The sequence below is a fragment of the Myotis yumanensis genome, unplaced genomic scaffold, assembly GCF_028538775.1.
Source record: "Myotis yumanensis isolate MYYU_CA2020_CCGP unplaced genomic scaffold, mMyoYum1.0.hap1 SCAF_10, whole genome shotgun sequence".
Classification (NCBI taxonomy): domain Eukaryota; kingdom Metazoa; phylum Chordata; class Mammalia; order Chiroptera; family Vespertilionidae; genus Myotis; species Myotis yumanensis.
This window is the reverse complement of record NW_027223761.1, coordinates 56,728,620-56,747,064: the sequence shown is the minus strand read 5'-3', so window position 1 is coordinate 56,747,064 and position 18,445 is coordinate 56,728,620. Positions and strand designations below refer to the sequence as shown.

Below are 18,445 nucleotides of genomic sequence, written 5' to 3'. Positions count from 1 at the left end.
GGACCTACAAATTATATAGCTTGTCCTAGTCCTCAGAAAGGCCATATGAGTCCCAGGCAAACAGATGGTTAAGTACCTTTTCCAAGGTTCTATGTAACAACCCTTCATTGGTTTGATTTGATAGGCCATTTCTATAATATACAAGTCAATTAAATCATTTAAATGTACCCTATCTCATTCATATCTTTGCTTTTAATTAGGCAAGATCATTTAATGATATCAATATGCAAGTCATAGGTTCCATATCTATAATTTTTCATAATGAATATTATAGCATATTTGCATTACATGTTGTAGTTCACAAAACACTTTCAGGCACATTTTCTCATTAGACATTCCCAGTAGTGTACTAGCAAGAGATTAATAACTAAATCTCAAAGGAGAAATGGGGGGGGGGGGGCGTAATATGGAGAATATTTTGATTGGTAGCACCTGTCAATTTTCATGGTGTAGATATTCCATGATTGTTAATTTCAAAGTACCAACTTAATGTGATTGAGTAAAGAGTTGGGAAAAGATGCTCCCAGTTCTCACAGCAGATGTATCAGCTCCAGCACACTATTGTATGTTCCTCACATAGGGAGATAGAGTAAGTATGAGCATGCTTATACTGCAGATGAAGATACTGACTTGGGTAATCTAGATGACATATTAAAGGTCACATGCCTTCTGAATGGCTAATACCAAAGCTATATCTTCAGTGTTCTCATTTCAAATCCCGTGTTTTTCTTATTAGACTACTTTGTTTTTATCTTTCATTTCTATAAATTTGAATATAGGGATTAGCATACGTAGTCCATGGCTAAAAAATTAGTGTTAAGTAAAGTTAGTTGCAGGAAAACACAATAAAGATTTTATTTGTATTAAAATAAGGATAATTATTTGTAAGACATTTTGATTAAAATCACTTGAAAATACCTGAATTTTTCACAGATGGGTTTTCTTTTATCAATCTTCAATTTCAAATAGTGTCTTCCTTATGACAAAGCCTCATCTTCGCAATTTAATTATAAATGAAGTATGACTCATACATTTTCTATTTTTCTTTGTTACTACTTAATTACCATATGGCAACAAATTACTGCTATTACTGTACTTTCAACTTCTGGGTGGTAGGCATTAGGGCTAAGTGTTCCCTTATGTTCTTATGAAACTTAATCCTCATAATAACTCTATAAAGATGACAATATTCTTTTCTATTTTTTTCTAGTTTCAATAGTACCCTTGTTTTCCTTATTTTTTTTTTTCTGAAAAAACTGAGGCTTCTGATTCAGAACAGTTTTCTATAATATACTTGATCAGAGTAGAGAAAGCCCTATCATGGTGGTTCCCACTCTTCCTCTTCCTTTGGATGAATACTTTAAAATTTGTTACTGTTTTTTATTGACTTTTTAGAAAGAGAGAGGAAAGAAAAGAGAGAGAGAGAGAGAGAGAGAGAGAGAGAGAGAGAGAGAGAGAGAAAGAAAAACATTGATGGGCTGTTTCCTGCACACCTCCTACTGGGGATTGAGCCTGCAAACCAGGCATGTGCCCTGACTAGGAATCGAACCAGCAACCTTTCATTGCATGGGACAATGCTCAACCAACTAGCCAGAGAGTCCAGGGCTGGATGAGTACTTTAGAAGCTTCCTATTACAGGACTTCAGATGGCATACTATTACCTGGATCAATCATATCCCTGTCACAAAACATAGAGAAGGCTAGAATCCTTTGGTAGTGCCACCAGTGTATAAGGCCAGATGTTCATCTCCATAAAACCAATTTTTGTTTCTGTCAAATTTCATTTCCTCACTGAATTTTAAAAATCTGTAGAAGGCTATAATTTTATCTCAGAGGTTGCTTTAAAAAAGCAATTCTAAGTAGAAAGTACTATCATTTCGTTACATTTTGTCTAGCAGTTCAATTTAGGACTAATGCTTTTCTGAAACAATTTCCGCCCCCCCCCCCCCCCCCCAACTGGAGGTCTCAAACACTAGTCTACTCCATTTAAAATTTGTTTTCTATATGGAGCTAGAAAATTAGTGCAGCAGCATGCAAGAGTGACTTTATTATTTAATGAAATTTTCCTATTACAGAGACTGTTCTAAGTAATTTACAATGTTAACTCGTGCAATCTTTTTAACAACACATGAGGTAGGTATTGTTTTTATCTTCACTTTGTTAATGAAGGACTCTAAGTAAAGACAAGTTCAACTCATCAAAAGTCGTCTGGCTAGTAAGAGGTGGTATGAGGGTTTTATCCCCGGTAGTCTGACTCTTAACCTTGACTCTCTGCTTCCTTTAAAATTAGGACACTGTATTTGGAAGACTTGGGGACATGACCTCCCCTGTTGATGATCCAGTTTTGCAGCCTATTAGCTGTATAACATTGTCAAGTTATTAAGACTATTTTGTTAGAGTATTAGAAAGCATTTGTAACTTTCCTCCTTTTCTTTTTAGCACTTTCCCTGATCTGCTTCAACACATCCTTGAGGATCTGACAGTGAACACTTGGGTAGGCCCCCCTATTTAATAACATTTATACTTCCCTCTTTTTAATCATTTATTAAATTATTAAATTGTAACCCTTTAGATTACAATTACTTATTCATGGTTCAGTTCTTAATTAGACTGTCAGTTCCAAAAGAGAGGGACCTGCACTATACTCATAGGTATTCCTAGTGTTTTGCAAGGTGCCTGCACACTGTAGATGCTTTATAAATGTTTGCTGAGTAAACAGACATGGGATATTTATTTCTCTTTCTAAAACATGGAGCTCCAGTGGCTAACACAACTTTAAAATCAGTTAAGCTAAAATGTTTTGAAACGTGTCCATTACATTCCAAGGTTTGTGACTAAGATGGATAATGTCTGAAGCTGGCTCATGTTTTTATTCAATAGGCCATTCTCTCAATATCCTCCTGATGGGATCCTTGACTGTATACAGAGAAAGGCCTAAGCAGCTTGTAGGAAAGATATCTGTGATGTTGCTCAGCATGGAGGAGATGATCGGAGAAAAGAGATAAGTGAATTTTCAATCAAACAAAGCATGTTAATAAAAACAATTATCCACCACAATTTATGAAATGCACTTTGGGAGATGCCAGTGGGAAAGAAGAATACATACTGGCTAATAAAAACAGAATTCCATGGCCTTTTTCTACTTGGTGAAAAATTGGATAAGTGAAAAAATATTGAATAAGTAGAAAGAAGTGGGGGGGAAGCAATGTCACGTGAGAGAAAAATAAGTTATCTTTTTTCCAACCAAGAATTGGGGCTAGAATGTAAATGAGGTATCCGAGCCCCAAACTAAAACCCCTATCAATTACTGGATCCTGGAGGGGAAAATACTGAAATTTTCAAACAGAAAGATCCAACACATTCATTCAATATGTTCATGAAACCCATTTCCTCAGACTCCCGGATGCACAGCTAACTGCGTGTTTAGGTGTGGTCCTGTGACTGTATTGTGGCTGGTGGAATGTGGGCAGAAGGGAGGTAGTCACTTGCAGGCTTGACCCATATATTCCTTCTGTAGGAGCCTGTAAACACCCTGTTCCCTTGTCTCCCAAGAAGATGTAGAAGATCCATCAGAGACCTGGGGGATAGTAGAGTCAGTGAAGTGTCCATATGAAAGACCACTCACCAAATATCAATATCGAAACTGAACATGTGTGAATAAGAAATTGAATGATTTTTATTAGGTTAGGCCACTAAGATTTGGTGGTTTGTTACAGCTCCTATGTCTTAGTCAGTTTGGGCTACTAAAGCAAAGTAGCATAACTAGGTGACTTATAAACAGCAGACATTTATTCCTCACAATTCTGGAGGCTGATGGTCTGAGAGTAGGAGCCAGGATGGTCAAGTTCTGGTGAGGGTCCTCTTTCAACTTGTAAGGTGCTGACTTTTGGATCATAGTGACTTCTTACATGGTGGACAGCTGACCTCTGTGGTACTACTATAATGGCACCCATTCTATTCATGACAGTGGCATCCTCATGACCTCATATAATCCTAATAAAATTGCAAAGGTCCACCTTCCAATACCATCACATTGGGGCATAAGATTTCAACATAGGAATTTGAAGGGGACACAAATATTAAGTTCATAACATTCTGGCATGTTACTGTAATATATTCCAATTCCCTAAGTCAGTGATGGCGAACCTTTTGAGCTCGGTGTGTCAGCATTTTGAAAAACCCTAACTTAACTCTGGTGCCATGTCACATATAGAAATTTTTTTGATATTTGCAACCATAGTAAAACAAAGACTTATATTTTTGATATCTATTTTATATATTTAAATGCCATTTAACAAAGAAAAATTAATCAAACAAATGAGTTCGCGTGTCACCTCTGACACGTGTGTCATAGGTTCGCCATCACTGCCCTAAGTTATATAATAAATGTTTACAAGTTTAATAACTTGGAATGTCTGGAGTAAAAGAATATGTTGACACCTCATTTACCATGATATATTTAAAGTTTTTGTATTTGACACTTAGTAAACAGACTGCTGGGTAAGAGTTCTTGACTTTAATTGCACCTATTTCAAACACTAGGAAAGAGGATTGTGTAAGAAACTGCCATTTTTCCATAATATTACTAATTCTTCTTCTTTTTCCCAATAATGAATTTCCTAAATGTAGTAGGGTACATGGCTGGCTGGAGATTACGTTTTCCAGTTTGCCTTTATAGCTAAGTGTGGCCATGCCTATTTGGCTATAGAGATAAAACAGAATTGATAACAGACACTTCTCACTTATGTCTTTAAATAGGAATGAGCATGCACTCCTCTTCCCACATTCTGCTCTTCCTGCTAACTAAGATGAAGATATTAGAACAAAGGTCTAGAGCTAGCTGGGAGTTGAGGATGGTAGAATTGCACTACTAGTCCTGGATTATTTACCTCTGTGTTGTTTCATGAGAACAAAATGAACATCTTATCTTTTTAAAATTATTTGGGTTTTCTTTCTTCCACTATTTTCAAGTGAATCTTAATTAATAGAAGAAGAACTAGACTAATTCAGCAATAACCTATGAAACTAATGGCCCGTGGAATCTCAGAAGGAATACGTAGAACTGCAGTTGTGTTTGGTGATTATATAAATGATGCTGCTTATCTTGATCAGTTGCCATGTTGCAAGCATTTTTTGCCTATGAAACTTATCCTTTTTATTAATACTCTCTCTTCTACTTATTTATGCACTAAAGTTATAATCCCACATTCACAAGCTTTCAAAGATTCTATTGGGAAGCCACCTACTGTGAGGTTACTATCACAATATTCTGAATTTACTACAGGAGGAAAAAGAAAAATCAACATAGTTTAAGTTAAAATTATTGATAAAAGAACAAAATTCTAATACCTTGAATAAATTCTAACAAAGATATTCTTCATTGAATATAACAGAGGCTCTCCACATTTAACAAACATTGTATTTGATACTCACATAAACACTCAAGACACAGATAGAGAATTATCTCCATTTTATAGATAAAAAAAGATGTGTTATGTGAAGGTGAATGACTTACTCAGAGAGGGTCTCATGTCTTGAATTCAAATGATCTCTTCCAAGGATGGTAGCATATTGATCACATTTCTAAATGTTAGATTCCAGCTCTGGCACTTATGAGCTATGTTGCTATAAAGAGATGACTTTGCCTTTTTGACATATTTTTTAATCTATATAATGGGGACAATAAATAGAACTTACCACTTAGGATGTGGTTTATAAAAGGTGTATAAACTGTATACTAAACTGCCTAACATTTAGTAACCTCTTAATAAATGTTAGCTATTTTCTTAGGTTTCAGTTTTTATGGGGATAGATTTATACTGCAGTAAAAATTCAAAACCCTAGGGAGTACTAGTTATGTTTTATGATAAATTTATTCTCTAGATCACAATACAATAAAATTTGGATGGTGTTCCTAAAGTTGTAAAATGCAGTAACCTTAATGAATTTTAAGAACTGGATGGGTTTTATCTTCAGAAAAGTGGCATCTCACCATATACTTAGCATTGGAGATAAGCTTCTAGCTCACATGTTTTTCCTTGGGTCTAACTATAGCTCTGCTATAAATCCCTACTGAAGTCTATATTTAAATAAATGAATAATCACTTTGATCTGCCTAAACAAAATAGTAAAAACGAAAAGGATAATTATTCATAGTTTCTGGAATGTAATTGATTGGACCAAAAAAGATGGAGACTAGAGGTAATCCTTTGTATTTGTAGATACAAATATTTTCATTTTAGACCAGATTTTCCCAAGTAAGTTTCTGGAAATTTATAAAACCAAAGATTTTTAAAGAGTGTTTGGGGAAATCAAAGACACAAGGTGATGGTTGGTGGGTGGGTTTTATGGTCAATTTAGTTGGAAATATTTGGGGTTAAACAAACCTCTATATTGTAGAACTTCACAGATCCCTTATACTGTGTTTTGAAGCTCTAAAAAGGTATGTACCACCTATTATTTCCAAAATACCTTAGCCTACTGATCAACTTTTCTGAATCAATAAATGCCAATGCATAAAAGTATTGCCAATTGCTTGACCAAAGGAAGTTTCTTAGTATGGTGGCCTCTTATTTCACCCATTTAAAAGTAAATTTCAAATATTCACCTGAAAAGTTTTGTCTGTATTCTTGTTGAGTAATTTTTTAATTAAGCTTTTAATTTTGAGATAACTCTAGATTCACAGGCAAGTATAAGAAATAATAGAGATCTCATTGCCCTTTATTTCATTCCCCCAATAGTAGTAACACATTGAAAAACTATAATACAGTATGACAGCCAGGATTGAAAAAGTCAAGATGTAAAATACTTGGTATCAAGCTAGCCTTGCAGTTTTTGAATATGCCCCACTTCATTCATGATGAAGAATTCTTTCTATATGCTGCTAAATTCTATTTGTTAATATTTTGTTAAGGATTTTTACATCTACTTACATGAGGGTAGTTAGTGTGTGGTTTTCTTTCTTTTCTATTTTTTGAATGATATTTTTTGTTATCTTTAAATTATTGATTTCTAGTTTGATACTGTTATGGTAGGAAAACACAAGCTATGGTTTCAATTATTTTATTTTGTTGAGGTTTGTTTTATGGTATAGAATATGATTTACCCTAATATGTGGGGTTTTGTTTGTTGTTTTTTAGGATGCTCAAAAATGTTTGTTCTTTTGTTGTTTGGTAAAATCCTACCTAATAAAAGACAAAAAGGGTAATTAACCCTACCTCCTCTATGCTTCCCATTGGCTAATCAAGGAAATATGCAAATTAACCACCAACAAAGATGGCGGCCAGCAGCCATGCAGCTGAAGCGAACATGAGGCTTGCTTGCTCCAGTGAGGGAGGAAGCCAAGGTTCCCGGCCTGCCGCGGCCCGGCTCTGAGCCTGAAAGCAACAATGTTGCAATTATAGAAGCTAAACAAACCCAGATACCTGCTTTCAGCCGGCCACAGCCTCAGAGCTGCGAGTGCCAGTGACGGCAACAATGTTTCAATTATAGAAGGTAAATAAATCCCAGAATAAAAAGAAAAAGAAAAAAGGGAGAGGCTGGGAGCTTTAGTCACCCGCCAGCCTGAAAACGGCCCTCAGCCCCTCACCCAGACTGGCCAGGCACCCCAGTGGGTACCCCCACCCTGAAGGGGGTGTGGCCAGCCTGAAAACAGCCATCAGCCCCTCATCCAGGCTGGCCAGGCACCCAAGAGGGACCCCCACCCTGATCCAGGACACCCTTCAAGGCAAACCAGCCCGCCCCCACCCATGCACCAGGCCTCTATCCTATATAGTAAAAGGGTAATATGCATATTGACCCTAACAGCAGAATGACTGGGAATGACTGGTCATTATGACACACACTGACCACCAGGGGGCAGACACTCAATGCAGGAGCTGCCCTCTGGTGGTCAGGGAGCTCCCACCTGGGGGAGCTCTGCTCAGCCACAAGTCAGGCTGATGGCTGCCAGTACAGCGGTGGTGGTGGGCACCTCTCCTCCCTCCTCAGCAGCACTAAGGATGTCTGACTGTAGCTTAGGTCTGCTCCCCGCTGGCAAGTGGACATCCCCCGAGGGCTGCCGGGCTGCCAAAGGGATGTCTGATTGCCATCTTAGGCGAAATCCCCCGGGGAAGAGGCCTAAGCCAGCAGGTGGTCATCCCCTGAGGGGTCCCAGACTGCGAGAGGGCACAGGCCGGGCTGAGGGACACCTCCCCCTCTGAGTGCACCAATTTTTGTGCACCGGGCCTCTAGTGTTCTATAAATATCAATTAAATACTTTTGGTATATGGTGTTGTTGAGTTCTTCGATATCCTTGTAGATTTTCTATCAAGTCCTATTAATTATTGAGGGAGGGTTATTAAAGTCTCCAAGTATAATTGTGGATTTTTCTATTTTTTCTTTCAGTTCCATTAGCTTTTGCTTCATATATATGGAGCTCCAAAATAATATGTACATACATATTTAGGATTGCAATGTCTTCTTGGTGGAATGCTTCATTTATCATTATGTAATGTCCTGCCCTGTCATCTCAGTAATATCATATATTGATTGTCTTTTTTCACTGAAGTATGAGATTTTATTGCTCCTTATTCCAATTTTATATCTGTGTGAGGCTGGATTTTCATCAAGTTCTTGAACCAAATACCATATGATAAAATATTGAGTATAGAAGCATTCATAGAATCCAGATGTCTTCTTTTTTCAAAAATATAAGGCAGTGCCATATCAATTACTATTTTTTGAAATATATTTTATGTTACTTTTACTAGCATGTAATGATTAATTTTTGTCATTTTAATAAATCAATAAATAGTATTTTCAAATTTTCTCAATTTAAGTTTTTAAAAATGGTGAGTAGCTATAAGTATAGCCCACATAAGCAAAACTTTGTTTGAGTTATCCACATATTATAAGAGTTCTAAATAGATATTGAAACCAAAATATTTTAGAAAATATTTTAGATTATTCACTGTAGAATATTACAAAGCAGTTCTATAAATACACGGGATATAGTTAATTTATCTTTGGTATCCTGAATCTCTTATATGTGCTAAATGAATAAATGCATAAAAATAGAATTTTGGTTTTTCTCTTAGTGTTTACTGCTAATGAGTGGTGACATCTTTTTCCAAGATTTGTCCCAAAGAAGTAAGATCTCTATATGTACAGTGCCAAATTCTATACTTAGAAGAGGTGCATTATTATTTTGCTCCTTAAAAATGTTCTAAGGTTGTAAGTCGAATTATTGGAAAAATGAGATTATGCTTTAACAAACAGTCATTTCCACAACAGTGAATTCAAATGATGAAAAAGTAAATGAAAGCTATCTATTATGAATAAATACATGCTAAATTATAAGGAAAGTTGAGAAGACAATTGTAGATTACAGAAAAGATAGGAGTAGGGAAAAGGGAAAGATTTCTTGTGTAGATAGTAGGAGCTAGGTATGTATACATCTTCACAATAGCCTCAACATGTAAGTTTTAAATCCAGTTTTAAAACGAGGGAGGAGAAAAAAATAAATAAAAATAAATAAAATGAAGGAGGAGGTGCTCATAATGTTAGAATTGAGACTTAAATATAATACTTTATGCTTTCAAAATCAGTCTTTCAATGCACTTTATTTTTTTAAATATATATTTTTATTGATTTCAGAGGGGAAAGGAGAGGGGGAGAGAGAAACATCAATGATAAGAAAGAATCATTGATTGGCTGCCTCCTGCACACTCCCTACTTGGGATTGAGCCTACCAACCAGGAATGTGCCCTGACCAGGAATCGAACCATGACCTCCTGGTTCGTAGGTTGGTGCTCAACCACTGACCCAAGGTGGCCAGGCATTTCAATGCACTTTAAAGGGCCCTTTTCCAGTGTGGGAATGCTCTGTGTTTCTCTCTCCCATGTAGCTTCCTGAAATAGAGTTTGCCAGTAGCTAATACCAACACCTTTTTATCCATTTTACCTTTTTGAATTTTTATTCAAATACTACATGTCCATTATAAAATTGTATGGTTCTAATGAAAACTGTGGTTTTCTGCTGCAGTTTTTAGTTCTCCAAAGTTCCAGATGACTTTCTTTTCTAAAATTAATTTATTGGGGTAACATTAGTTAATAAAATAATATAGGTATCAAGTGTGCAATTCTATGATACAACACCTGTATATTGCATTGTATTCTAACAGCTAGCACCTTTTAATTCATAGCAAAAGTGACACATGCCTTAAATAAATTACTTTACTTTCTTTCTCAATATTCACATTGGTAAGAACAATTTGCATGCCCTTACTACTAGTAGAATATGGAAGAAATATATGAAAATTGAAACTCTAATTTTTTTTACAGAGATTGCTCAGGTTATGTCATTATCATACTTGCAGCTAAAAGTTTACTGAGTATCAAGCAATAATATCCCCGAACTTCAAACTATCCTGTTTTAGAGTTGTTGTTTTTCTTTCTGAAAAACAAAAACTGAGTTTCTACCGCCTAGATATAAAAACAGTGTCTTTGAGTCTAAAGAAATCTGTCTCCGCAAAAATTAAAATGCCCCCTAATGTTCACACAGTTACAGTTTCTAGCAGGCTATCACTGCATGCTGACTAGAGTTCCTAACAACCAGATAAAATAAATATATTCTGGTCTTGCCACCCTTCTGCTTTGGGAAACAAGGCATTGATTGACATTTTAGCAGGCATTTGTGTCTATAGAAATTATTATTCACTCACTTTTTGTGAATCTAGTACACAAGTATTAACTCTTTCTTGAGAGTAACTTCTGCCCTTGATATATCAAGCCCTTCATTCACATCAAAAAAGTTTTCTCCATCATGTAGCAACCCCTATTTTATGTGAGACTTTAAAAAAAGTTAATGTAATCTCCTGATTAAGGAATCATATTCAAAGTAAACCCACTTGGAAAGTGAAAAACAGGACACTTGCTTGAATTTCCTAAATATTATAGGGCAGGTCCTATTTGCCTTGAGTAATAAAGATAATAAAGAGAAAAGAGATTATCCTTTGAGTCAAATGAATTGAGTCATCTCATTCAAGGGTAAAGAGACAGATTGTCACTAAATTCATTGGAATAACTACTTCACTGAAGATGGTGTTTTAGTTTAATCAGTGAATATTAAACTGTGATACTGTTGTAAGGATTAAATAATATAATGTGAGAAATTAGAATGGATAGTACATAAAGGTTATTATCGTAGTTAATATGATCAGAATTATTGTCTGATTAGAATACCAACAAGATTGGCAAGGTGGTTATTCTGGGGAGTTAAGTAATCCAGGCTTGGAAAGGTTTTTCTGGTCCGGATGAATTCTCTGTCAAACCCCCCACCCCCCACCTCTCTTCTGAGTCAGTGTACACCAATCTATACCAAGCTACTCAGCTTTTTCATTCCCCCGAATAGGTACAGATATGTAGGAAAGGACTTGAGTATTCCCATTACTAGAATGTCTCACCCTACTTAAATAATCTTCTTGGCATTCTGGTTTACATAATCAGTTTCAACTGAATTTATTTTTGAGTCATTGTGATCACTTCTGGATGTCCAAAGAAAGTCCATCTGTCAGGCAGGGAGTCTGAAAAATAGGCCATCCTTTGAGACTTATTGTGACTTGCCACTAGTATATCTTCAGATATACACACTGTTACCTTAAAACTTCATTCAAAATTTCAAATCTTCTATAATCTTTCATTAAAGTTCAGAGCTGATTTACCACTTTCTAGATGATTCCTCAAGAAATCCTAGCAAATGAAGAGTTAAGATATTTCCAAGTGACATACTTGACAGTCACAATAAATTAGAAAAGGCTGCAGGAAAGAAAAGTTTCTATAAAATCATAATAGCAGGTGTTTAGAAGATATGAAGACAAACTCATTTTTGTTTTTTTTAATGGGGTATGGCTTAAGAGGAGAAAACTAGGACAAATTATTAGAAATCAATGGCAAACATTTCAGAATCATTCTTAATACGTTGCTCACCTTTCTACCTCATAATCAGTCACCAAAAGCTTCTAGTATTCTATACTATAGAGTATACAAGAGTTTCTATATCCTAACCAACTCATCTTCATCCTTATCTTAAAATAAGCCCTCACCACCTATTGTCCCCCATTTCATCTTTCTTCATTCTGCTAAGGCCACTAGCTTCATATATTTCTGAAGTATAGGTAGAATCGTATCAATTTAATGCTTAAAACCTCTCACGACTTCAATTGTCTATAGAAATGTTTCACAAGACAAGGTATTTAGACATATTCTTAAAGATATGAACCTTATATCATGATGTTTAAACATTGGGTTTTTTAATATATCTCTTTTACAGGGAAGATGTGAAAGACATTTGCATAAAACAAACTTTAGATTCATAATTCTGTAGGGATCTGTGAATGTATATTAAGGGGCCTAACTATATTTTTCCCCTCCAGCAATAAATCCAAGAGGATATATAAATAACTTCAGTAGACAAAAACACAACTGCCTCTCCATCCAGGACTGACTGAGAATTTTTCTGTGGGACATACATTTCATACTGCTCACAAGGCTCGCAATAAAAAAGAGCAATAACTGTGAGGTTCAAGCAAAACCAATCATTCAATTCCGCCTGCCTTTCTGGAGACGGCAGAGTGCAATGGTTGCCTTTGCTCCTGCTTCTCCAGTCCTGCTCTCCTCACAGCTACATCTACTTGGGCTCTCCTTGTAGGCCAGGTCATCCCAACCCCCACTCTGTCTGGGTTTGAGTTCAAACGCGCCTCTCTGACAAGCAAAACTTACTTCCAGATCTTTGCCTCTAATATCCTTCCTTCCCCATTGAAAGGAACCAATGTTTCTTGGAGATGTGGCTGATTCCAGGCCTGGGGTAGTATGGTACAAGATGACTCTAAAACATTTTGTTATACTAGAGAGAAGGTGCTAAACATAATGATGGAGATATAAACCAGAGACATAAGAACCATCTTGAAGGTGCACTCACAGGTGAAATCTGGGACCAGATGAGCACCAATGTGAGATAGATGGTCAGCATGTGCCTTCAGATATGACACCCTCTGAGAAAGACACAGATCAGCTGTGTAGAATTATGGCTAAGAATATATTACTTGGATCCAATCATGAGGACATATCAGGCAAACTCAAACTGAGGAAAATTCTATTTTAAAATGTGGGGAGGGACTGTACTCCTCAAAATGTCAATCTCATAAAAAATAAAAGGGTGTGGAAATAGTTCAGATTAAAGAAGGCTTAGGAGCATGACAACTAAATGCTACTTAACCCCAGACAGGATCCTGTTACAAAGAAAGAAAAAATGCTATAAAGGCTAGTATTAGGTCTATTGACGAAAACTGGAATATAAATATCAGATTGGAGTAAAGCATTCTATCAATAGAGACTTTGCTGAAGTTGATAAATGTTCTGTGGTTATGTAAGGGAATATTCCTGTTCTAAGGAAAAACACACTAGAATGTCCAGGATTAAAGGATTCTGCTCTATGTAACTTACTTCCAATGGTTCAGATTGGGAGACAGGAGGAAAAGCAAACAAGATAAAATATGAACAGTCGGAAATCTGAGTAAAGAGTATATGTGTGAGTTTTTTGGTACTGTTTTTACTGTTGCAATTTTTCTGTAAGTTTAACATTATTTCTGAATCAGTGTTTAAAGAAAAGAGTAAAAAATGTTTCCCTGGTGAGGAAAAGCCCTTGTTAGATCAAATCAATGTTTTCCAACATTTTCCTACCAGGACATTGGTTTCATATAACAGATATAGTTAAGCTAAGCAGTAGGTGAGGTGCAATTTGAAGTACCTTAGATAGTATGTATGTATTCAGTTATCAATATTTATTGAACACGTATCATGTGCCAGATAATGTGGTATAATATGCCTTTTCTCTCCTCAAGAAAGCATACTTGATTATTATTGGGAAAGAAGAAAAGAATTCACAGTTTATTAGTGACAGCAAATTATTTGCAATAAACTTCATGTTCTCTACTCATCTCTGTGCATTAGAAACTCATTTGAAAGCCGCTGGCTAAGTTGACACAGCTCAAGCCACTTTTCTTTTTTGATTTGAGGCCCAGAGAAGTGAGGCTCCTCTACTGTATTTTTGTGACCAGCCCAAAAATAGGAACAAAGTTCATGCTTTCTCCAGTCTCTTTAAGTGTGGAGCCCCTCTTTGCAGTGTCATTAAGTCAGCATTTGTGGTTCTGTTAAGCCCTGCACTGTCCACGGGGATACCCAATCCTCCCAGATGGTGACTGTCAGTTTTTGTGTGTGCCTTTGTCTCAGCTTGTAGTGACTGAGACTTCTGGGCACCACGCGTTGCCTTCACATATATTATTGAAGGGCCAACTTTATATTGTCCATCTTCAAGAAACTCGTGCACTCTGGGTCGTCAGATAGGACTCTTGGATTTTGGTACTTGACAAATCTAAGAACAGATTTAGCTCTGCCACTGAACACATGGGCGATAGTAGCCAAATTACTTAATATCTCTCTTAATTCCTTAAACTGGAAATGATGATGCCATCTTCCTCAAAGGGTGATTGGAAGGGTTAAGTGAGATAGTGCTATGCAAATGTTTAGCACAGTGCCTTGTACATAGTGATTACTTGGAAAATGATAGTCATGCATATTACTTTAGGGAAATAATCGTACTTCTTATTTTAACAGCTGGCACCAGGATTTCTCTTTAGGGTGTTATTTTCCTTGTTGAAATTGCTTCTGGGGGAGCGTAAGGCCTGGAGTTATAGATTGGAAAGATCCAGGGAAATGAAAGAGACAGGGAACCTACACTACATTGTTCAGCAACAGAAGTTAAAGGGTAACACAGCAACCAAAAGGACAAAAGCAAAACAAGACAAAAAGTTAAGGGTAGCGAGGTAAGGAAAGAGAGTGAGGTTTGTCTACATGGCTGATGCCAGAGTTTTAGGAGGTGGACCATCTAGTGCAAATCCTGACTTGTTTTTCTTGCCACACGTCAGTACCTGATGTCTTTCCAACCCTCCAGTTAAATCTGGGCCTTGAATTAATATTCTTGGTTTTTTGTTTGTTTGTTTGTTTTGTTTATAGGTTTGTTTCCATAATGAAAATCGAGGTGACTGGGCAGCCTTGAGCAGAGAAGAATGAACAGGTGCTGGAGGGAAGATGCAAGCAAGATGGAGAGCTCTGCAGGAGAAGTAAGTAGGACCCAAAGGAGACCATGAAAAGGAATCTCTGATGAAGCAAATAATCTTAAGGGATAATGGGATAGGAACGTAATCCCTGTGTGTGGGTTTTATCCTTATAATAGTTAAAGGAATGGACCTGCCTCAAAGATCCTAGTGTCCAATATAATGTATACTAGGTAAAATACTTAAACTAAAAAAAAAAGTATTATAGATCTACAGTCCTATATCTGTAATCCCCAAAATACAAAAAGTTCTGTAAATGTATAATTTTGTTTGGCACCAGTAATCTTTTAGTGGAAAGACCTGACTTTCTTTACTATCAGGCTGCCATTGTCTCTGTTTATTGTCATAGTGGGTATAGTCATGCATATTGCTGAAGAGTTATTGATGTGTTGGATTATGGTGTGCTGCCCAGACTCTGCTAGGGTTATTGGCCACTGACGTACATGTGCCACATGCCCTTACTCAACTAAGAAAATACTAAGTTCTCAAGCTCTTCTGCACTCAGGGTGTTGGATAAGATTGTAAAGATATATTCAGAAAAAAAGAAATTTTAGGTGAGTGAAAAAGAGGGCGGTTACCTTCCAGTGTATTTCTAAAGCTGAAGTTGGCAGTTTTATCCATGGGCCCCGATTCATACTGGGTCAAACTCAGGCAAAATTCCACATCCGCTGAGGAGGGGAGCCTCTGGGTCCTGACTTTGTCGTGGTTTCCAGGGTTGCGCAGTAATGGTCCCTCCAAAGTCCCATTGCACAAGGCCTGGCGGCTGTCGTACTCCTCCAGTTGGCTACAGATGACCTGCACAAAACACCTGATGTTAAAGGAGTTGTCACCACCTCTAGGTCAAAGGAGAAAGTAGCGACGTTGAAGTTCCTTGTCACCATATTTTGATTTCTAATCATTAGGAGATTAATAGTTTAAAGTCAATTGCTGAAGAAAGCAGCTTTCGGAGGGTTGCAGAGTAAACCATGAAAGTTAAAATCTAGAAAAGAATTGTAATCTTTTATCTACTTAAGAAAACATGTTAAATTCCCTGTCAAATGGGGATAATATTAACTATTTCATGTAATTGTTGTAAGATATTTATTTGATGAGAAAATTAGCTTGAGGAATATTTGTTAATTAACTGTCATGTGACTTCACTGGTTTTATGCCACAAAATCTGGCCTGGCCCAGAGTTTAGAGGTGTACCCTCTTCTTTTTTCTCTTTCGGATCTTTTCTGGCTATAACAACCAGTTTTATGGCTTACATGCCCACTATGTATACTAATAAAAGGGTAATATGCTAATTAGACCGGACATCTTCCGGACAAAGCCATCGTGTCAGGGGCCAAGGCAGAGGCAGTTAGGGGTGATCAGGCTGGCAGGGGGGAGCAGTTAGGGGCAATCAGGCCAGCAGGGAAGGGCAGTTAGGGTTGATCAGGTCGGCAGGCAGAGGTGGTTAGGGATGATCAGGCAGGCAGGCAGGCAGGTGAGCAGTTTGGAGCCAGTGGTCCTGGATTGCGAGAGGGATGTTCCAGAAATAATTTGAAAACTTAATCCCAAATCATTGTCTTTATATTTGATACAGAGGGGAGGCAGGGGAAGAGAGTGTTAGCACTAATGTTAGGATCACATAGATCACAGTAAGAAAGACTTGGTTCCCAATATTGACTCTTTATTAGCTACATGACCTTGGGCAAAATACTTAAGCTCTCTGAGTATCAATTTTTTTCATTTGTAAATGGGGATTGTAACAACTTTTTATGAAGGACCAACTAATCTGTGTAAAGCACTTAGTATATACTGATAGGTATATAGTATTTAATAATAATAGCTCTTATAATTATTATTGAATATAAGATCATTCGGAAGGCCACCAAATTTGTTTAACTCTGGCTCTATAATACTGGTTGAATATTCATTATTATAGTAACTAAAATTGATATATAAAGATATATTGTAATAGTAATTTCTACACATGGAACTCAAAGAATATGTCATATACTAAACTAGTCATTTTGCACTAACAGATTTCATCAAATCTCATCATAATAATGCTTTATGTATATTATTTTAATTTTAAAGGAAAAGGTCTCAGAATAAATAATTTCTCTGGGATCTTGTAATTAAGTAAGTTAAAATAGTCTACTGCCGTGGTCGGCAAACTGCAGCTCGCGAGCCACATGCGGCTCTTTGGCCCCTTGAGTGTGGCTCTTCCTAAGCCTTAGGAGTACCCTAATTAAGTTAATAACAATGTACCTACCTATATAGTTTAAGTTTAAAAAATTGGCTCTCAAAAGAAATTTCAGTCATTGTACTGTTGATATTTGGCTCTGTTGACTAATGAGTTTGCTGACCACTGGTCTACTGAAACTCATGTTTATATGACCAAAAGATTATATACCCTTTCCACTATCTTATTCTGTTTTCTATTGCATTTAGTTTTTCCATTAACACAGAAAACAAGCATATATGATAATTGTAACCCAGGTTTTTTTGGTTGTTAAAAAAATCAAAGGTCAAAGATTCTAAATAAATTGTTTAATATCATCTGGTAATGGCAGCGAACTTCGGACAAAAAATAGTTTTTTTTCTATTTTTTTAAAATATATTTTTATTGATTTCAGAGAGGAAAGGAGAGGGAGAGAAAGAGATAGAAACATCAATGGTGAGAGAGAATCATTGATCGCCTGCCTCCTGCATGCCCCCTACTGGGAACTAAGCCTGCAACCCAGGCATGTGCCCTTGCCCGGAATTGAACCCGGGACCCTTCAGTCCACAGGTCGATGCCCTCTCCACTGAGCAAAACAAGCCAGGGTTCTTTTTCTATTTTAACACAAGTGATTTATAATGTATGATGGGGAAAAATAAGTGTCTCAAGTCGAACGAAAAAGGGAAATAGAACAAACACATGTATTAATGGAGAAGGTGAACCTAGACAGTGCTCTCTTAAATGTAAAGAAATAGCAATAAACTGTCATTTATTAAAAGTTTTCAGGAGCAAAGAGTCTTCTTGTGGCATTAGAAGTTTTAACTGGAAAAAAACAGAAGACATATGACATTCCACAGAATCTTTTTTCATAAAGAAAAAAAGAGCTGTTATTTCATTGAGCTGTTGCCATGGTTACATAAAACCTATGACTGTCTGCTAAAATGTGACTTTTTTTTCTTCCTTCTGTTTGCTTCCATGTGATGTGATGTACTTTTCACCTGATGAGTGAATTTCCTGGCCACATTTCACTCATGTCTGTCATTGAGGAAATGTTTTTTTTTTCTCTTTATTTTAATCAATCAAGACAGCTACCCCTGATCTAC

General features: G+C 36.7%; 1 protein-coding gene across 2 annotated transcripts in view; it reads right to left on the bottom strand.

Annotated features, from left to right (window-relative positions):
* The window catches only part of TYR (tyrosinase), a 92,975-nt gene that overhangs the window by 44,772 nt on the left and 29,758 nt on the right, over positions 1 to 18,445 (bottom strand). For both annotated transcript variants that reach the window (XM_070425835.1, XM_070425836.1), the window contains exon 3: positions 15,730 to 15,946. In XM_070425835.1, coding sequence (XP_070281936.1) covers positions 15,730 to 15,946 — 217 coding nt within the window. The remainder of the gene's footprint in view (positions 1 to 15,729; positions 15,947 to 18,445) is intronic.